General features: G+C 43.7%; 2 protein-coding genes and 1 long non-coding RNA gene across 3 annotated transcripts; 2 read left to right on the forward strand and 1 right to left on the reverse strand.

Moving 5' to 3' along the window:
* Positions 1 to 622: 622 nt before the first annotated feature.
* LOC132375392 (uncharacterized) lies at positions 623 to 17403 on the forward strand. The gene is made up of 3 exons (XR_009505995.1): positions 623 to 693; positions 6279 to 6423; positions 17088 to 17403. It is a non-coding gene; the product is annotated as an uncharacterized LOC132375392 (long non-coding RNA).
* On the forward strand, positions 9560 to 11669 carry LOC132375390 (RNA polymerase-associated protein LEO1-like). Its single transcript, XM_059940638.1, has one exon. The coding sequence runs from the start codon at positions 9590 to 9592 to the stop codon at positions 11588 to 11590; it is 2001 nt and encodes a 666-aa protein (XP_059796621.1). The 5' UTR covers positions 9560 to 9589; the 3' UTR covers positions 11591 to 11669.
* Positions 12139 to 15748, reverse strand: C11H6orf52 (chromosome 11 C6orf52 homolog). The gene is made up of 4 exons (XM_059940639.1): positions 15678 to 15748; positions 15268 to 15466; positions 12947 to 12992; positions 12139 to 12353 (listed from the first exon to the last, which is right to left on the reverse strand). Exons 1-4 carry the CDS (start codon positions 15746 to 15748, stop codon positions 12196 to 12198), a joined length of 474 nt encoding a protein of 157 aa, XP_059796622.1. The 3' UTR covers positions 12139 to 12195.
* Positions 17404 to 21404: the final 4001 nt, after the last annotated feature.

A 21404-nucleotide genomic window follows, 5' to 3' on the forward strand; every position in this document is an offset into this window, starting at 1 on the left:
GTCAGGCCACTCAAGATGGCTGTTCTCGGGCTTCCCTGGTGGTGCAGTTGTTGAGAGTCTGCCTGCCAATGCAGGGGACACGGGTTCGAGCCCTGGTCTGGGAAGATCCCACGTGCCGGGGAACAACTGGGCCCATGAGCCACAACTGCTGAGCCTGCGTGTCTGGAGCCTGTGCTCCCAACAAGAGAGGCCATGATAGTGAGAGGCCCGTGCACTGCGTTGAAGAGTGGCCCCTGCTCACCACAACTAGAGAAAGCCCTCGCACAGAAACGAAGACCCAACACAGCCAAAAATAAATAAATAAATAAGTAATTTTTTTTAAAAAATGATGGCTGTTCTCTTGCTCTTTATCATCTGCTGCTTGACAGTCCCTGCTTCCCATACACCTGCTCATGTGCACTTGCTTACTCCTTGGCCCAGCTCGTTATTGGTCCAATCCTTAGGCCAGAACAGCTCCACCTGCTAATTTATTAAAGGAAAATAGCTGCCCTCGTGATGGTCATTAACCTGAGGGGCTGTGAGGGACATGCCTGGCTGCTGGTTTCCCTGGTAACTGATGAGTCAACCTGACGTCAATTACCCCTATAAATGGTAGCCTCCTTCTCCCCTGGGTAGCAAAGGTTGTTGCCACGACCTGCCTGCCGTCTGCTGTACATGGTGGGATGTCGCTCCAGGACCCTTTGTTTCAGACATGTAAGATCCCCTGTCCAGTCAACCACTGATGTCTCTGTTGCTGTCTCTGGGCTCTTTCTTCAGTCTCAAGGCTGGGCAACTACAAGGCTTGCAGGTCTGCAGGTTGCAGCCCAACAAGGTCTGTTTCCCCACAGGGTAGGATAGCAGCTAACAGAGTAATAGAGATTTTTTAAAAAGGATAGAGGAGGACAGGACATTCTGAGATCAGGCTTCCCAGGGGAGTGGCAGCATGTTCTCTAGGGGACTCTAGGTTTCTGTCTCGGTGAAGAATTGTGGGGAGGAAGTGAGAAGTATGTGGCTTCTAAAGTTCTCGCCTGGATAGAGGAGGTCCTCAACCAGAAGGGACTCGATGAAGAGCATCCAGTTTCCTTGGGAGGGAGGTAATGACTGCAGGTTCACTGGAAGAGGGGAAATGCTTCACTTCCTAGACTTCCAACTATGTTCATAGCATAACATGGTGCTGTCACGAAGCACAGTCACGGTGGCCACGAAGCCACTGATGACTTTAAGGAAATCCCCTCATAATATGTACTGAGGCATCCAAACCCTTGCCTATTGGCTCCACAAAGATGGTTAGGTGAAACCAGGGTACAATTTGAGACAAGAGAGCCTTAAATAAAATCGACTGCCTCACATAGAGATTTATTTCTATACCTTGATTTTATTATAACTTCCATGGTGCTCTGTACATTTCTGGGGCATGTATCATATTTTATCTTGTAATTTAGTAGTTTGGGAAGTTCTCTCTTGCTTTAGCTATGAGTCTCCTCAGGTGTGATCAGATGCCTGATTCATCTTGCAAATCCAAAGTGTCCTGTCTAATAATATTTGTTTATTGAATCAATTAGTGCTGTAAATTTCTGTAACTTCTCAGCTTGAAACGTGCATTCTTCCACAAAATTCTATTTCAGATTCACCCCCGCTACTTTTGCAAACAAATGCAGTTGATAGACTCACTGGCAATGATTCATGAAGTTGTCCATCTCCTCTCCTCCAGGTCCAAACCCCTCCCTGTTAAGGGCATGGGATCCCCAAGTATTTATCACCATTTGATAGAATGTGACAGTTATTAACACAGGTAAAACTGAGTACAGCCCATTACAAACACAGTAATTTGGGAATACCTATTGGACACCCAAGGTAAAGAATCAAAGTAAGCAGTCGGATACACTTAATGTGGAGCTCAAAAGAAAGGCCTGAGCTGCAAAAATAAATGTGAATTTCTTGCCCAGGATGCACAGAGCAGAATGGAATGGGAATGGATGAGTTGACCCTGAGAAAACTGTAGAGATGGAATAACATGCGGCTTAGGAGGGAGTTAACAAGAGGAATGGAAGTGGAGAACATCAGCTTTTCTAACCCGCCCACGTGGGCTGGCAAATTAAGAACTTGATTAAATCAGGGCACTTTGGGTTCCCGTGAAGGAAATTGCACCAACAAGGGGAACTGTATTGGAAGTTTTGTGATTCCTGAAAAGAACAGGGGTGCAGAAAATGAAAACCTAGAGAGTGAAACACCACATGACTCTGTCCCTCTAGCCTTGTTATCTGCGTCTCTCCGTAAATTAACTTTACTCACAGCAGGAACATTGCTACAGCTGCTCCTGGGCCCTCTCTCTCCCAGTTTCACCACCAGAGGAGGACTGAGGTTTCTTCAGAAATCCCAGGGAAAACTTGATGGGTCCAACTTAGGTCATGAGATCATCCTGATCAATCAGCTGAAGCAGGGACCATGGCGTAGGCTGGGTTGCAGCCCACTGCTGGACCAGTCATCAACTGCGGCCAGAGAGGAAGGGTCAGTAATAGGAAAGGGCTCACTAGAATCTCAAGATTTGAGTCAGAAAAGCACTTCCTAGGACAGGTAGGCAGGGCAGACAAAACCAGGTGCCCAGGATACAACATCCAGACTCTGGAGGCAGAAGCTTGCTTATCGAAGGTACTGGGGATAACAGAAGTAGTGATGCCAGCCACATGTCCTCTGCCTCTAGTTGCCCATCCTTGTCTTTAAGGCAGGTCACATCTCAATAACTGTAGGACTCCTGCTGGCTTTCGGACGCTGCTCCTGAAATCCCCACTGTGGTTCTTTCAGGGGAAGCTGAGGCATACCCAGGTCTCAAAGTGCCCTACAGCAATCAGGGCAGCCCTCAATTATGTCCCCGCTCTTTCATCACAAGGAGCAGCCTCGTCCTTCCAGACCCCATCCCCATGAAGGCTACTCAGTCAGAAGCAAGGATCTATTGACTACGGATCCACACCATCCTAAAGTTGCCTCATCAGACGCTGGGGACTCCATCCCATTGACCTAGCGGTTTTCTCTTAATACAGCAAAACATAGCAGCACCAGAAATTCAGACATTTTTCCAAGCAATGTTCATCAACCAGTGATAAGTACAAGGTTTCTTTTGCTCTCTTATCTCCCTACTTGCAGCACAGATATATTGCCCTTACTCTCAGGGGCTCATCTCCTTGGACAAGATAATCACAAACACAACTACAACGTCCACTGTTGATGATCTATGACCCACACTGCTCCCCACATAGGCCTAACAGGCGCTTATCACAATCAGTTAGGTCACTTACTGTCAACTCTCAACAGAATAACTGGAACAGGTCTGAGGCCACAACAATCAATGACTGATCATATCGCTGTTACCCAGAACTTTAGTAGAAGCGCCTCGCTATCTGCACCGACCCCTGATATTTATAAACCATGTGAACATTATGTAAACATCTATCTTTTTGTCATCACTCTCTTTTTAGAATTTAGAGCACTTGGCCCTTTTTGCAGCTGTAATTTGTTCCATTTGGTGGTAATCATTGTTGTTCATCTCATTTTGCCACTGGCTGGTCACCGCCATGAAAGGGAGCCTCTCTGTTCACACGAGACATTTTGTCGCCATCATTGTTAACCCCAAAATTCTGAAAGAGTCATCATTCTGCAACAGAGACATCCGGCCAGTCTGGCTTTCTGTGGCCCACAATCCAGCATTTGCTACCTTCTGAGTTATAGTCAGTGATGGAGAATATAAGGTAACCTTCACACTTATGCTGGGTGTTTATCGTTTTACAGGACTATTGGTGATAAGCAGAGTGATGTCAGAGGCATTGTGGACTGCTCCACATCATAGCAGGAGCCCCTTCAACATGTATGAATTTATGCTGATGCTTTAATTTTGTCCTTCACTGAGTTCTTATCTTATTCTAAATCCAGACCTTAATCATACTTCATCAAGTTCTGCATGTCATGTTATACACAGACCCAACAAATTAAGTTACGGTTCCAATGCCGCCCACAACTTTAAATCATCTGCTAACTTCTGGCTATTTATTCCCATTAAGCCAGATTATGTGATACCATGTTTCTTAAACATATATATACCTATACACTGTATTTTATTTTATTTTATGGCTGCACATTTTATTTAATTTTATTTTATGGCGGCACCATGCAGCTGGCAGGATCTTAGTTCCCTAACCAGGGATTGAACCTGGGCCCTGGCAGTGAAAGTACTGAGTCCTAACCACTGGACTGCCAGGGAATTCTCATACACTGTGTTTTACTGAATCTGAAATACCGCTGATGATAAGCCCCATAATTTTTTTTATCACTGAGAAACACGAACCTTGCCAATTAAACTATGACAATGTTTTCTTACCACTTAAAATTTTTACTTAAAACTTTTTAAAGGGGTTCCTGTAGGACAGGGGTTGGCAAACTACAGCTCGTGGACCAAATCCAGCCTGTCATCTGTTCTTATAAATAAAGTTTGATTGCAACACAGCCAAGCTCACTGGTTTACCTGTAGTCTAGGGCTGCTTTTGCACCATACTTCCTCTGGAAGACTTGAGCAGTTGGGTCAAAGACAGCATGGACAAAAAATCTTTATTATCTAGCCAATCTCTGTTCTAGCTCCATTTAGACACATATTTTTAAAACCATATTTTCCTTTTTATTTATACACAAGATTGATATAAATGAAATAAATTGTTTATTTCTTTACAACAAATATGCAAGAAAACATAGATTTGTGGTCATTTCTCTAACGACAAATATTTGCCTCACTAAATTCAAATTTTTGCCCTGTTGATCTGCGTCTGTGCCCTTTTCATTTCACTGCCAAATCATAGTGTAATCTTTTTAAGACATGTTAAGTAGGGTCAGCACTATGGGCTGGGCCCCCCTGCTGGTCTCACCTGGGATCACTCATGGGGTTATAGTCAGCAGACCGTGAGTGCGGCTGTCTAGTGGCTATTTCCTAGGGCACCTCTGTTCTCCTCCATAGGGCCTTTTATCCTTAGGCTTGAGTGGGCTTCTTCACATGATGGTGGAAGTGTCCCAAAAGAGAAAAACCCCAGTGTGAAAGTGCTTATCATGTCCCTGTTTGCATCACATTTGCTGATGGTCCGTTGGCTAAAGCAGGTCGACAATGGTCAAGCCTCGCATCCGCGTAAGAAGGGACTGCACAAGGGCATAGCCACTCACCTGGGGCCACTAATGTAACTGCCTTAAGAGCACTAGAAAAAAAATCCCATCCCTCTCTTCTTTGGGTTGGGCAACTAGAAAGAGGAACCTCAGCAAGGGAGGTTAGATATTATGAAAGCCTGATTAGGGATAACAGAGCATGCAACTAGGACCACATTCATAGTATGTCCACTAGAGTTTTTTTCTCTAATGTTAAAAAGTCCCCATTATTTTGGTACTTCGAACTTAAAGAATAAAGGTGCAAAGCCTGTCCTGCCATTTGTTCAATTTCTACAGAAGCTCTTCCTTTAGCCTGTTTCCTCCTATTAGAGGTGACTCTGGTTAAATAAGACATGCATATAACAAGGTTCTCTCTCGGTGGGTCCCCTGGTACAGCTGTCTCAGTCATGGTCCATATTTGGCTGAGAAGGTAGAAAGGGATGGATTCCTCACTCCTGCAAGCTTCCAGCAGAGGTGGAATCAAAACACTGGTGGAAGGACTTCCCTGGTGGCGCAGTGGTTGAGAATCTGCCTGCCAGTGCAGGGGACACGGGTTTGATCCCTGGTCAGGGAAGATCCCACATGCCGCAGAACAGCTAAGCCCATGCGCGAAAGCTACTGAGCCCGCGAGCTACAACTACCGAGCCCACGTGCCACAACTACTGAAGCCTGCGTGCCCTGGAGCCCGTGTTCCGCAACAAGAGAAGCCACCGCAGTGAGAAGCCCGAGCACCGCAACGAAGAGTAGCCTCGGCTCCCGCAACTAGAGAAAGCCTGCGTGCAGCAATGAAGAGCAAATGCAGCCAAAAATAAATAAGTAAATAAATTTATTTTAAAAAAAAAAGACACTGGTGGAGTAGATACATCTCAGAAGGTTCCAGCAGTCCCTGCCCAATGGCTAACAGGCATCTCCATTCTAACGCACCCATAACAACCCTCGCCACCCTACTGCTCTCCCAGTTTTCTCCACTTCAGTCAGTGGAAGCACTGTCCATGCCATTACTCAAGCCAAAATCCCTGGGGTAATTCTAGACGCCTCCTATCTGTCTCACTACAATTATTAAGAGCTGCCATGTCATCTCCAAAAGGTACCTCAAATTTCTCCCCCTCTCTCCAAATCCACAGCTACGACCCCAGGATGAACCTCCAGCCTCTCTCCCAGGGCAGCTGCAGGTTTCCTTACTGGTCTCCCCACCTCTGCTGCCATCTCCCTCCAAGCTGTGCCCCGTGAAGCAGCCAAGTGATAGTCGGAAGACAAAAAACAGACCACGTGAGTCCCCACCTTAGAGTCCTCTAGTTGCTTCCCAATACAGTTTTAATAAAATCCAAATTCTTTACGGTGACCTAAAATTCCTGCCTGAACTTGTTCATGACTAACACACTAACCCAGGCATTCTCAACAGGGGAAAATACCTTCCCCAGGGAGGCAAAAATTGGTTCTGGAGAGTGAAGAAAGGGAATTAACTTTTTCAATGTATAAAACCCAGATACAGAGTATATAGAATAGCTATGGAATTAACATTTCATGGGGGGTGGGGGATGGTTGGGGGAAAGGTGTCTAAAGGGCTCCAGAAAGGGAGCTGTAATGAACACAGCTGAGAAATCCTGCTCTCACCTCACCTCAGGCCCCTCTTCCCCTGATGCTCTAGGCCAGTGTTATACCATAAAACATTATGCAGTGATAGAAATGTTCTGTAATCTGCACTGGCTAAGATGGTAGCCCCAGACACATGTGGTTACTGAACACTTGAAATGTGACTAGTGTAAGAGAGAAACTGAATTTTTAATTTTCATTAATTAAAATTTAAATTTCAGGAACTCCCTGGAGGTCCAGTGGTTAGAACTCTGTGCTTCCACTGCAGGGGCCCGGGTTCGATCCCTGGTCAGGGAACTAAGATCTTACAAGCAATGCAGCACGGCCAAAAAAAAAATTTTTTTAATTTCAATAGCCACATGGGGCTACCATATTAGTACAGCTCTAGACACACTGACTGGTCTCCTTTTGATTCAAGGACACCAAGGTCTTTGCACATGCCAGCTGGATCTGTTAGGATACTTCTGCTACTAATTACAAAAATTCAGAGTGGATTAAAGAGTAAGAAAATACATTGTGAAGTAAGTCAGAAAGAGGAAAACAAATACTGTTTGCTAACACATATATATGGAATCTAAAAAAAAATGTTTCTGACGAACCTAGGGGCAGGACAGGAATAAAGACGTAGAGTATGGACTTGAGGACACGGGGAGGGGGAAGGGTTAGCTGGGACAAAGTGAGAGAGTGGCATGGACACATATACACTACCAAATGTAAAATAGATAGCTAGTGGGAAGCAGCTGCATCGCACAGGGAGATCAGCTCTGTGCTTTGTGACCACCTAGAGGGTTGGGATAGGGAGGGTGGGAGGCAGACGCAAGAGGGAGGGGATATGGGGGTGTATGTATACATATAGCTGACTCACTTTGTTATACAGCAGAAACTAACACAACATTGTAAAGCAATTATACTCCAATAAAGATGTTAAAAAAATACATTATCGTACATAACGCCTAGATGTACAGAGACTCCAGGGTTAGCTAATTCAACAGCTCAATGCCGTTATCATGGATCCAGTTTCCTTCCATCTTCCTTCATTGCCATTTCCAGTTGATCAGCACTGCCTTCAGTTTGTTCCCCTAACTGTCACGAGGTAGCTGCAACAGTACTGAGCATTATATCTAAACCTAATGTCCAGAGAAAGAGAAGGTATCTGTCTTCTGTTTCTCCTTTTAAAAAATGAGGGGGGCTTCCCTGGTGGTGAAGTGGTTGAGAATCTGTCTGCTAATGCAGGGGACACGGGTTTGAGCCCTGGTCTGGGAGGATCCCACATGCCACGGAGCAACTAGGCCTGTGAGCCACAACTACTGAGCCTGCGCGTCTGGAGCCTGTGCTCCGCAACAAGAGAGGCCGCGATGGTGAGAGGCCCGCGCACCGCGATGAAGAGTGGCCCCCGCTTGCCACAACTAGAGAAAAGCCCTCGCACAGAAACGAAGACCCAACACAGCCAAAAATAAAAATAAATAAAATTTTTTTTAAAAATGAGGAAAAATTCTCCTCACATCTCATTAGCCAGAATTTTATCATATGTCTCTACCTAAACCAACCTCTAGCAAGAGGATTGCGACCACTGCATGTGTCTCAGATCGCACAAGAGCCATTCCCTAGAGCCAGATATGATGCTGGCCCCCAAAACACATGGCTGTATGAGGAGGATGGATACCTGAACAGGTCAGGGCTCTGTAGGAAAGTGGGGCCTTGCACACCTTCTTTTGGGATGGGGAACATGAATGGAGAACCTTACCATTGTCCCAGGTAGAACTAGATTGAACCAGTTAGGAATTTCCCAATGCCAGTGGTTCTCAAAGTGTGGCATCTGTACCATCAACAGCAGCATTACCTAGAAACTTTTTAGAACTGAAATCTTCAGGTCCCATGCAGACCTACTGAATCTGTGTTTTAACAAGCCTTCCAGGCAGTTCTGATGCCCTCTAAGGTTTGAGATTCATTGCTCTATTCCAGTGGTTCTCCACTGGGGGCATTCTACCCCCAAGGGACACTTGGCAATGTCTGGAGACATCTTGGTTGTTATAACTGGGGTATGGCATGCTACTGGCGTGTAGTGGTAGAGGTTAGGACATTGCACAGACAACCTCCACAGCAAAGAAGTGTCCAGCCCAAAATTTCAGTAATGCCAAGCTTGAGAAACCCTGTCCTATGCTATAGGGCAGGACAAGCTCCTTTACAGTCCGTCCAGCTCTCCTTGTTGGATTCAGCTCTTTGAGCCTCGTTGGGACAAGGATTAGCATGTATTAAACACTCTCAAAACAGTAGTCTATGGACAGAGTCTGGTTAACTAACCTAAGTAACAAGTCTTCAGGCCTTCAGGTCACTCAGATCAGTCCCGGTGGTCTCCTTAAGTACCCATCCATGGCAAAGCAATCAACAGGACACGGCGTTTACCTTCAGGACCAAAAAAAAAAAAAAAAAGGAACCCATAATTTATAAGAGACACAGTCAACATATGCATTGAAGTTTCAGAACTGGTGTTTATGGGAGTCCAATTCCTCTATCTTAGAAGGCTGATAATCTGTTTTGATCAAGCACACTTTTTCCATGCTGAGGATTCAACTGTGACAAGTGAGTTTCCACTGTCTTCTGCTGTCTAGTTCTCTCATAAGAGAGCCTGAGGGCCAGGAAAAGGAAATCAAACATCTAGTTCTAATCTACACTTTTCTATACCAGATGCAGGCGAGAAACCTTGTATTGTCTGTGAATAGAGGAATGCAGCAAATTATATCAGAGTAGCTAATGCCACCATCAGTTCAGGTCAGGCCCATCTCATATTAAACCTGTTATCGCGCGGAGCCGCCCCCGGTGAAGACAGCTGACGTGCGCGGCAATGGCGGATATGGAGGACCTTTTCGGGAGCGACGCCGACAGCGATGCTGAGCGTAAAGATTCTGATCCTGGATCAGGCTCAGATTCTGATCAAGAGAATGTTGCTTCTGGCAGTAATGCCTCTGGAAGTGAAAGTGATCAAGATGAAAGAGATGACTCAGGAAAACCAAGTAATAAGGAACTGTTTGGAGATGACAGTGAGGATGAGGGAGCTTCTCATCATAGTGGGAGTGATAATCACTCTGAAGGATCAGACAATAGATCAGAAGCTTCTGAGCGTTCTGACCATGAAGACAATGATCCCTCAGATGTAGATCAGCACAGTGGATCAGAAGCCCACAATGACGATGACGATGAAGGTCATAGATCAGATGGAGGGAGCCATCACTCAGAAGCGGAAGGTTCTGAAAAAGCACATTCAGATGATGAAAAATGGGGCAGAGAAGATAAAAGTGACCAGTCAGATGATGAAAAGATACAAAATTCTGATGATGAGGAGAGGGCACAAGGATCTGATGAAGATAAACTGCAGAATTCTGATGATGATGAGAAAATGCAGAACACAGATGATGAGGAGAGGCCTCAGCTTTCAGATGATGAGAGACAACAACTGTCTGAGGAGGAGAAGGCTAATTCGGATGATGAACGGCCAGCAGCTTCTGATAATGATGATGAGAAACAGAATTCTGATGATGAAGAGCGGCCACAGATGTCTGATGATGAGAAAATGCAAAATTCTGATGATGAAAGGCCACAGGCCTCGGATGAAGAACACAGGCATTCAGATGATGAAGAGGAACAGGACCATAAGTCAGAATCTGCAAGAGGCAGTGATAGCGAAGATGAAGTTTTACGAATGAAACGCAAGAATGCAATTGCATCTGATTCAGAAGCAGATAGTGACACTGAGGTACCAAAAGATAATAGTGGAACCATGGATCTCTTTGGAGGTGCAGATGATATATCTTCAGGGAGTGATGGGGAAGATAAACCACCCACTCCAGGACAGCCTGTTGATGAAAATGGATTGCCTCAGGATCAACAGGAGGAGGAGCCAATTCCTGAGACCAGAATAGAAGTAGAAATACCCAAAGTAAACACTGATTTAGGAAATGACTTGTATTTTGTTAAGCTGCCCAACTTTCTCAGTGTAGAGCCCAGACCTTTTGATCCTCAATATTATGAAGATGAATTTGAAGATGAGGAAATGCTGGATGAAGAAGGTCGAACCAGGTTAAAATTAAAGGTAGAAAATACTATACGATGGAGGATACGCCGGGATGAAGAAGGAAATGAAATTAAAGAAAGCAATGCTCGGATAGTCAAGTGGTCCGATGGAAGCATGTCCCTGCATTTAGGCAATGAGGTGTTTGATGTTTACAAGGCTCCACTGCAGGGTGATCACAACCACCTTTTTATAAGACAAGGTACCGGTCTACAGGGACAAGCCGTCTTTAAAACCAAACTCACATTCAGACCTCACTCTACAGACAGTGCCACACATAGGAAGATGACCCTGTCACTTGCAGATAGATGTTCAAAGACACAGAAGATTAGAATCTTACCAATGGCTGGTCGTGATCCTGAATGCCAGCGCACAGAGATGATTAAGAAAGAAGAAGAACGTCTGAGGGCTTCTATTCGTAGGGAATCTCAGCAGCGCCGCATGAGAGAGAAACAGCACCAGCGGGGGCTGAGTGCTAGCTACCTAGAACCTGATCGATATGATGAGGAGGAGGAAGGTGAGGAGTCCATCAGCTTGGCTGCCATTAAAAACCGATACAAAGGAGGCATTCGAGAGGAACGAGCCAGGATCTATTCATCAGACAGTGATGAGGGATCAGAAGAAGATAAGGCTCAAAGATTACTCAAAGCAAAGAAACTCACCAGTGATGAGGAAGGTGAGCCTTCTGGAAAGAGAAAAGCAGAAGATGACGATAAAGCAAATAAAAAGCACAAGAAGTACGTGATCAGTGATGAAGAGGAAGAAGATGATGATTGAAGTAGAAAATGTGAAAACTTTATGTATTTTATTGTACAGTTTGTTTTATAAATATGATGTAAACATGAGTTATTTTGACCGAAATAAATTGATTTGCTTTTGAAAATTTAAAAAAAAAAAAAAAAAAAAAAAAAAAAAAAAAAAAAAACCTGTTATCTTTTTTTTTAAATTGATTTACAATGTTGTGTTAGGAAACCTATTTTCAAATGTCTTAACAGTGCAGCCTGTTCTACCATGATAGTTCTGCGACCTCTTCTGGCACTTACATAATATAACATACTTGGGACCTCCCTGGCAGTCCAGTGGTTAAGACTCCGTGCTTCCAATGCAGGGGGCGTGGGTTCGATCCCTGTTTGGGGAACTAAGATCCCACGTGCTTCGTGGCACAGCCAAAAAATGAAAAAACAAACAAACAAAACCATAATGTAACCACACTTCCGGAAATGAATGTGCTGGTAAAATTTATTTAAATTATGTTCTCTCATCTCCATCACATTTAAGTCTTGGAAATCTGTATTTGCATACAGAATCCAATACATTCCTGGGAGAATTTTTTTTTTTAACAAAAACAAAACAAGATACAATTAATGTGATAGTTGGGTAGCTTAATGAACATCTTGCTTTTGGGGGGTCTCATCTGGGATTTCAGAGTGAACTGTATCCAGAGGCTGCCAGTGGCAATTCATGAGAGAGTCATAGAGTTCTTCACTTTCCACCATAAATTCTTTGTTTAACTCCTCAATATTCAAATGAAGATTTGGATCTGCAGAAGCCAATAACACATATGAAAAAAAAAAATACAGTTTTACAGGACACATATTAGAAACAGCTTAAAATTAGAACTTTTAAAAAAACATTAGCAGGAAATATTGCAGACATTTAATGTTAAATTTTTTAAATTGTGTGTTTACTTTCAATAAACTTAAAAATAGAAATTGAAGCTAAAAAAGTAGTGCTACCAGACTCAATGAGCATCCAGATGGTGGCAGAGATGGAGAAAATGGATGGAATTGAGAGATAATGTGGAGATGAACGGACAGGACTTGGAAATGCATTAAACTTGGAGCAGTCTTGAGTTTCTAGCATGAGGACTTGGGCAGATACAATGCCAAAGAGTGAGCCAGAACTAAATCCCTACGACAGGGCTTTGAAAAATAAGCATGCTGCTTTATCTATTTAGTTAACAGATTGATATAAGTGAATAAATTGTTTATAGCAATTAATTCAGAAACAGAGGGAGACCTACACTGGAATTCTCCAGTAGGATCTCTCAGTTTCTAGCCAGTTGAGTGAATGAGGAACCTGGAAAAGGGGTTAGTTTTGTTTTCAACGAGGGCAACAGAAGGTTTCTGTTACCTTCTAGTGAATCTTCATCTTGGTTTTCAGCCAGAGCTGTGGTTTCCTACAATGAAAATCAGTATGTTAAGAAAAAACTAATTTTACTTAAAGGGTTACTCACTTTCTTGGAAGAATTTAGCTCTCAAAAATAATATACACTAAACTCCCTTTTGATCAACTTTACTTTGAATTTTGATTAAAAGAGCCTTTAAATGATATAAGTGCAATGGGTGAACCGCGTCCATAGAAGAAAAGTCACAAAGGAGGAGCATCAGACAAAGGCGTCTGGCTTCTCTGAAGTTTCGGGGAACTAACTGGCATCCTGGCGCCTGGGCGAGGAACCAGACGGCAGGGAGCCTGGCATCAGACTCCACAGGTACTGTCATAGGCACCCAACTCTCCACCTGGAGCTCTGCCCTTCCTTCCAGGTGACAATCTGCAAAGTCTCCATGAGCACATACCCCTCGTGGCCAAAGCAAACCAATCAATTATCTTCTTACGTAATGAAAGAAGTAAATTCCAGAAGCACTCCCAAAATAAATCTTGGTTAGTTAAACCAGACTCTGTGGGCTCTCCTGGGGCAATGCAAGTTTTTACAACTCCTCTCTGCAGGCACCGGCTGGGAACCTGCCTTTGTCAAGGACGTACAGCTGATTCCAGGGCCCCTGCTGTCTAGTTCCTCGCCCAGGCCCCAGGATGCCAGTTAATTCCCCAAAACTTCAGAGAAGCCAGATGCCTTTGGCTGAAGCTCCTCCTTTGTGACTTTTCTTCTATGGACTCAGTTCACCCACTGCATAATTGGTTAATTTCTGAAGTTGATAATATACTCAAACCTATACCTCTCTATTTAAAGATACAAAGTTAACCACAGGAAGTCAGACCATCTCCAAAAGAGCACAAAAAAGAGAGAAGTGAAAGAAGAAAAATATGATAAAACCTCAGGTGGGAGTTTCCTGGTGGTCTAGGGGCTAGGACTTGGCACTTTCACTGCCAAGGGCCTGGGTTCAATCCTTGGTCCGGGAACTAAGATCCCGCAAGCACCGAGGCACAGCCAGAAAACCCCAAAAAACAGGCTTGAAAAATTGGAAATGAAAGTCTGGGCAAAAAAATACCAAGCAAATGCACGTTTTAAAAACTGAAGGCTTAGGTGTTAAAGCCAAGGCTATCACACAGAGTGTTACTGTGCACACAAATTGGGGGAAAAAATTTGTAACACTTTGACTGCAAAGTGCTAATTTCCCTATTATGTAAATATCTCAATATCTCACACAGTCAAGAAAAGGGGGGGGGGACACAAGGCAAAAGGAAAAAGGTAGACAAAGGACATCAATGAAGTCACAGAGCACAGATACCAATAAACATTTGAAAGTTATTTGCCCTCAATGAAAGACAAATGCCTTCCTCACCTGTCAGGCTGGCTAATCACACACAGAAAATCATGGAGAAGCAAGCCATACCATCGATGGAAAGTGTAAGCTCAGGCAGGCTTTTTGGAAAGAAGCTTCCTGTTTAAGATTTTAACTGTCATATCCTTTCATCGAGAACTTCCCCTTCTAGAATTTTTCCCTTAGCCAAAAAACACTCAAATTCTTGAAAAGAGGTAAAAGGAAGTTTGTTAAAGCACCGAAAACATTTAAAATGTCAGTCGATAAGTGATGAGCTAAAATCACAGCACATCCAAATAGGCAACTTTTAAAGAAAGCTCTCCTGGTGCAACATAACAGCAGCAAGCAAGGAACAAACTAGTAAGCCTATCCGACACTGTCCGTTCTAGCCAAGGCGCCCCGAACTCCCCAAACAGAAATTAAGCCCATTCACAGTGATTTAGTGAGAGTAGAAGGGAAAATCTAGAGGCCATAGATCCACTTGAACAATGCTTTCTTCTAAGTGAGGACGGAACGGGGAAGAGAGTGGGGTGGTGGAGGCTTTCTCTTACTCCAATACCTCTTTTAAAGAAATATGTTACTTTAGTCATCAAAAAAGTAAAATGTGTTAATGTTTGCTGCTACAGCAAAAAAAAAAAAAAAGTACCTCTTGTCCAATGTTAAGTGTTTAAGGGTAAAATCTACTGAATGATGCTAAGCTACAATTCAGTAGCAAGAATTCCCGCACAGACCTCACCAACCTATTATTTTATTTTTGGAAAACAGTGAGGACTGAAATTGTTTGCAAGTCAAAATGTCTCAGGTCATCAGCTTCTACTCTCTGGTACTAAATTAGGGAGCAGAAGCCAGGGCTGTGGGAATTTGAATGAGAAGATCTGGAAGCGTGAGGAAAGGAAAAAGATGTTTCCGTACGGGGCACCCAAACCACACAGTATTAATGCCAGGGAGAGATACCTTGGGTGTAAGCGAAGTTTCAACTGGGTATCCGGAGGTCTCACGCACAGAATAAAGGTTGGGTCCATTTCCGTCCATTCCATAGCCGCAGCTACAGCCAGAAGGAGGGTAACATCTGTGCTGCTGCTGGTACCAGTTGCCAAAGGGGTAACCCTGGCAGGAATGGAAGTCTGGCTTCACTCTAAGAGCAGAGGGGAAAGGACAGGAATGACATCACCCATCAAGGCAGAATCACTCAAAACCCCAGGACTCCCTCTTCTTTCCCAGACGTTACAAGTAAGGATGATTTCCGCTTTCACTGTTTTAAGCACACCTATTTTCAAAGCAACAGTTTGTAAATTGCCACATTGTATAAGAAACAGAACACCATCGGTCTTCCTTTTCGTTCAGAGTAGGAAAAATCAGCTCACCTTTGCCAGTACCAGTAATAATTATTTTGTTGGGCTATGCCGAAACCTGCAAAACTCTCTTGTTCAGCCATTTATCCAGACACTTGATAAAACGATCGGAAATCCACACTTTTGACTCCTGCATCAAAAATTCCAGCTCCTGGTCTAAACCCCCTCAACCCCACAAATAACTCTTACAGCTGCCTCTGAGATAGGAATTACCTGCAGTGTCAATTTCGGCCAGATACTTAATTCCTTGACTTTCATGTGGGTTAAGGAGTGGGTGGGGTTGGGAAGGAGTGTATTGGGGTCACCTGGGGGAACTCCTGCAAACTTCCGCGGGCTTTGAGCTGCCTGACCCCTCCCGCAACTGTCAGGCCCTGGAAAGCCAGCCAGAGGGGGGAGGTTCGGGGGGAGGGGCCAGAGAGGGAGCGTGAGTTGGGCAATTGTGAAGCACGCAGAAGTCCCACCCTCCCCCCTACAATAATATGTAAGGGAGTCACTTTTAATCACTAAAACCTTAAGACAAAGACTACAATTTGATGCTTCCCTCCTCAGTTCCATCATCTGCAAAGAATAACTATTGGAACCAGCATCTAGCGGACTTTTTTTTTTTTTTTTCTTTTTGGCCGCGCTCTGCGGCACGTGGGATCTTAGTTCCTCCACCAGGAATTGAACCCATGCCCCCTGCACTGGAAGCATGGAGTCTTAACCGCTGGACCCCCAGGGAAGTCCCTGGATTTTTTTTTAAAAACATCCTCTGCAGGTTGAAATCTTTACCCCAACCAGCTGGTGGGAAGAAGTGGTATATCACACATCACACACACACACACACACACCCCTACCTTAATGCAAGTGCAGGAAAAAATTTTGAAGAAATATTTCTGTGATTCTGTGTGTTTTTTTGTTTTGTTTTGTTTTTTAAAGCATGACAAAGCAGTGCTTCCTAAACTTCAGTGCAGGTTCAAATTACCTGAGCATGTTTAAAATGTGGGTCCGGAGTCCATAGATTTGGAGTGGAGCCTCGGATTCTGCCTTTCCAGCCAGCTCCCAAGCACTTTAAGTAGCAAGGCTACACAAAATGTCAACATGTAAGAAGATAACTTTTGAGTCTAAACAGGGACACTTAGGGTCTGGTCATTTCCTTGTAGCTTGTTGATAACTATTACACTATTCAAATGCTTAATGTAGTCTATATTTACCTGTAATGTGAAAAATAATCATCATGTTGAATTCAAATCGTTCAATCATTCACCCATCATTTACTGAGCTCCTCCTACATGCAAGGTGGGTGCCTGGCATTAGTGATACAGTGGAGCTTATACTCTAGGGAATTTCCCCGTGTTCAAGGGAAATGTTATTGATTAGCAGCTGTGCACACATCGCTAGGGGTCACCCAATATCTGGTTTCCTTTTCTTCCTTAATAACAGAACCCTGGGACTTCCCTGGTGGTGCAGTGGTTAAGAACCCACCTGCCAGTTCAGGGGACATGAGTTCGAGCCCTGGTCCGGGAAGATCCCACATGCCACGGAGCAACTAAGCCGGTGTGCCACAACTTCTGAGCCTGCACTCTAGAGCCCGTGAGCCACAACTACTGAGCCCGCATGCCGCAACTACTGAAGCCCACGTGCCGAGAGCCCGTGCTCCGCAACAAGAGAAGCCACCGCAGTGAGAAGCCCACGCACCTCAATGAAGAGTAGCCCCCGCTCACCGCAACTAGAGAAAGCCCGCGTGCAGCAACGAAGACCCAACACAGCCAAAAATAAATAAATTAATTAATTTTAAAAAAATAACAGAATCCTGATTTTATTTGGAGGTAGCAACAGGCCTCGTGTCCAGGTGGCCAAAGTCTGGCTAATAAATGTAAATCGAACTATCACAAGGGGATTGAGGACAGCGTAGGCAGAGGGAGTTTGCTTAGCTGGAAGGAGGCCTTTCTGTCCTCCACCCTTCCCCCAGGCCTAGTGTTGAGATTACGGATGTGATGGCTGAAGACAAAATAACTGCACCTCTCTTGGCCTATGAGGTGATATGAAGGAAGAAGTCACACGACCAAACACAGGATCTTTTTTTTTTTTTTTTTTTCAATTGGCTGCGCGGCTTTCGGGATCTTACTTCCCCAACCAGGGATTGAAACCGGGTGCTTGGCAGTGAACGCGCTGAGTCCTAACGACTGGACCGCAGGGAATTCCCAAAACACAGGATCTTAAAGAGAGAACAGATCTGGGTCCCTGATGACTGGGGTCCCTGTACCAGCACTAGACCAACCTACCTCCAGATGCCTTTCACTTAAGAAACAAGTTATCTTGGGACTTCCCTGGCAGCCCAGTGGTTAAGACTCTGCCCTCCCAATGCAAGGGGCACAGGTTCCATCCCTGGTTGGGGGACCTAAGGTCCTGCAGGCTGCACAGTGCGGCCAAAAAATAAATTAATTAATAAATTAATGTCTTGTTTAAGCCACTACTGTTAAGTTATATAAGGTTAAAAACAATTCCTTTTTTTAGAAAACTATTTTGTTTCTGTTTTCTTTAAAAAATTTTTATACAACTTTTAAAGGTTATTTTCCATTTACAGTTATTACAAAATATTGGCTATATTCCCTGTGTTGTACAATACATTCTTGAGCCTGTCTTACACCCAATAGTTTGTACCCTCCCCCCACAACTAGTAACCACTGGTTTGTTCTCTGTATCTGTGAGTCTGCTTTTTTTTTGTTATATTCATCAGTTTGTTGTATTTTTTTAGAAAAAGACAAATTCTTAAATACTGGAGCAACGTAGAAATCAAATTCAACATATCAGTTAAGATTCTTTCATAAAAACGTTAATATCTTTTTTTGGTCCTCTTATTTTAGGACTGACTTTATTTTTTTTGGAAAGAAAATCGGAATTTTGGCTATGAATGAGTGAGAGGGGTGGAGCTGTAGCTGGAAAGGAATGTGGGAGTTGAACCTTCAGACAAGGTGGTAAGGAGGCTGGGGTTGTAGGGGAGGTCAATAGGGCATGTTGAACCCACCCAGGAAGACGGCAGGAGCCGGGGCACCGAAGGCCATGAGCAACGCTCCAGAGATGAAGATGGACATTCAGGCGATTTTTAGATGATGGTGACAAGGAAAGGTTCACAAATCTTTCCTTGATCTCAGCCTCAAGTGCAAACCTCTCAAAGCTCACCAGGATTATTCCCATGAAGCAGGTGAAGCAAATTTCTATCAGGCTGGTGTCCAGGGGAAGTAGCCCACTCTGCTCCACGTGCAGAGGAGACCAAAGTCCTCTGAGAATACAAGCACATGCAAGCTCGGTAGAGTCCCCAAATTTAACAGACTTGCCGCCTGTCACACTGTGAAGAGAAGGTAACTAAGAGGGAATGTTAGACGCACATGATATTTCTAACAGGGCCGATTTCTCTCCACTGTATCTTGCTTTTAGCTCAGTATATCCACCTTATCACCACCCTCACCCACCCGCGAAAAGGAAAACTGGCTCTTTTTTCTTTAGCGAACCAAAGCCAGGTACTCAATAAATATTTCTTGAGTGAATGAATAAATCAATGCATGGCTCAAGTGTAAGAACCTTTTCTATCAATAATTTAAATGCAAAACTAGAAATCCTGTTGCGCTTTAGAGTTAATGATCTCTGGAGGGTTGGTTGTTACTTGGCAACTGGTGTTTTCACAAGAATGAGATTGAATGGCTTTTACGTCCTGAGTTTGGAAAGAGAACAGGAGGTTTGGCAGGAAGTATGCTCAGTTGGAATCCAGTTGAGCAGATTTATGATATTGTGTTGTGTGTTTTTCTTTAGACAATGAAAAACCACTTTTCTTCTCCGTTAAAGAGAACGTTACAGCCCAAGGAAACGTAAAAGGCAGCAGCAACACCAGGGTCTACTGTTACTTAGGTGTGTGGAAAGAGTTCTGGACCTACTTCAGCATTTATAACCTCAGACTGGATTAGAGTATTTTAGCTTTAGAGGCACTAATCTTTTTGAAAATGTAATAAAATTTTATCAATGCTCTCCTCCATAAATGTACATACATAATTTTGCATATAATTTCAGGGCATTCAGAGGCCCAAAAACTTATCCATGAACTCCCCCAGATTAGGAACCCCTTGACTAGATGCTCTAAGGTCTTCTAAGCTCTATGATTGGTTCCACTAATTTTTAACAGTAAACAAAGAAAGAAAAGGAGTAAACCATTTTGAGTTGTTTATGTCACTTGCATTATGGTTTTCATTCTAGAACCAACTAGATTCTAAAAGAATCCTGGTTGGAGCAAAACCCACAAGGTTCTTCTCTAAAATGTGACAGATACTCAACTATACTCCAATAAAAATTAATTAAAAAAAATAAAATGCAGCAATCTGGCAAAAGATGCTGACCGTAGTAATTATCCTGTTATCGTGATACATTAAAATTAATTTCAAATGAGAACTAATTCTTCTCAAACAGCAGTTGAGACTTCACTGGGGTAATGAGGCAGGGCACCAGGGGGATTTCAGAAGCATCAAAATACATAAAGCACATGATTTTGAAACACAGTTTTAGAAAAAAGTGGGGTTTTTTTCCCTTTTCGGATGAGTGACTATGACTTCCCATTAAAATAAAGATATGTAAAAAGTCATACATTTAAAGACAAAATACAAGACTTCAAGAAATGTCCTGCTTACTCATTCTTTTTTTAAAAATTTTTCTTTATTTATTTTTGGCTGTGTTGGGTCTTCGTTGCTGCACGTGGGCTTTCTCTAGCTGCGGTGAGTGGGGGCTACTCTTTGTTGCGGTGCGCGGGCTTCTCACTGCGGTGGCTTCTCTTGTTGCGGAGCACGGGCTCTAGGCGCGCGGGCTTCAGTAGTTGTGGCCCACGGGCTCAGTAGTTGTGGTGCACGGGCTCAGTTGCTCTGCAGCACGTGGGATCTTCCCGGACCACGGCTCGAACCCGTGTTGCCTGCATTGGCAGGTGGATTCTTAACCACTGCGCCACCAGGGAAGCCCCTGCTTACTCATTCTTTGTCCCATGCCCAGGGGACAACCACTCCAGAAATTCACATTCCTCTGACTTTAGTGGTTCTCTGGTGGAAGAACCACCAGAACTAACAAGCAGTAAATAGGAAAATAACTTAAATAGTAAAACAACTTGTGCCTTTTGGTAACCTAATCAGATAACTAGCCCAAAGGGAAGGAATTACAGGCATACTTCGTTTTTTGCACTTCGCTTTATTGTTCTTTACAGATATTGCTTTTTTTTTTTTTTTTAAACAAATCGAGGTTTGTGGCAAGCCTGCATGGAGCAAGTCTATCAGCACCATTTTTCCAACAGTGTTTGATTCCTTCGTCTCTCTGTGTCACATTTTGGTAATTCTCGCAATATTTCAAACTTGTTCATTATTATTCTATTTTGTGCAGTAATCAGTGATCTTTGCTATTACTACTAGGACTTGCCGAAGCCTCAAACGATGGTTAGCACTTTTCAGCAATAAAGTGTTTTTAAATTAAGGAATGTGCATTTTTTTAAGACATAATGGTATTGCACACTTAATAGACTACAGTATAATGCAAACCTAAGTTTTATATACACTGGGAAAACAAAGAACTCGTGTGACATGTCACTGCGGTGGTCTGGGACCCAGCCCGCACTCTCTCTCATGGGTGCCTCTATTGCCAAACAGTGAAACTGGTTTTCAAGAGGCTGAGAATGAGCTAGACTTACAGCATTTCAGTGCCTGAGGAGTCCTTACACATAGAGTCGCCAAAGCA

The sequence above is a fragment of the Balaenoptera ricei genome, chromosome 11 (genome assembly GCF_028023285.1).
Source record: "Balaenoptera ricei isolate mBalRic1 chromosome 11, mBalRic1.hap2, whole genome shotgun sequence".
Classification (NCBI taxonomy): domain Eukaryota; kingdom Metazoa; phylum Chordata; class Mammalia; order Artiodactyla; family Balaenopteridae; genus Balaenoptera; species Balaenoptera ricei.

Bases quoted from the DNA above. Each gene is read 5' to 3' on its own strand.
- C11H6orf52 (XM_059940639.1), bottom strand. From the start codon at position 15,748: ATGGCTGAACAAGAGAGTTTTGCAGGTTTCGGCATAGCCCAACAAAAT. The intron at 12,993-15,267 runs GTATCTCTCCCT...TTTTCATTGTAG, and splicing joins AAACTTCGCTTACACCCAAG to GAAACCACAGCTCTGGCTGA. The intron at 12,354-12,946 runs GTAACAGAAACC...TGGCTTCTGCAG, and splicing joins AGATGAAGATTCACTAGAAG to ATCCAAATCTTCATTTGAAT.
- LOC132375390 (XM_059940638.1), top strand. From the start codon at position 9,590: ATGGCGGATATGGAGGACCTTTTCGGGAGCGACGCCGACAGCGATGCT.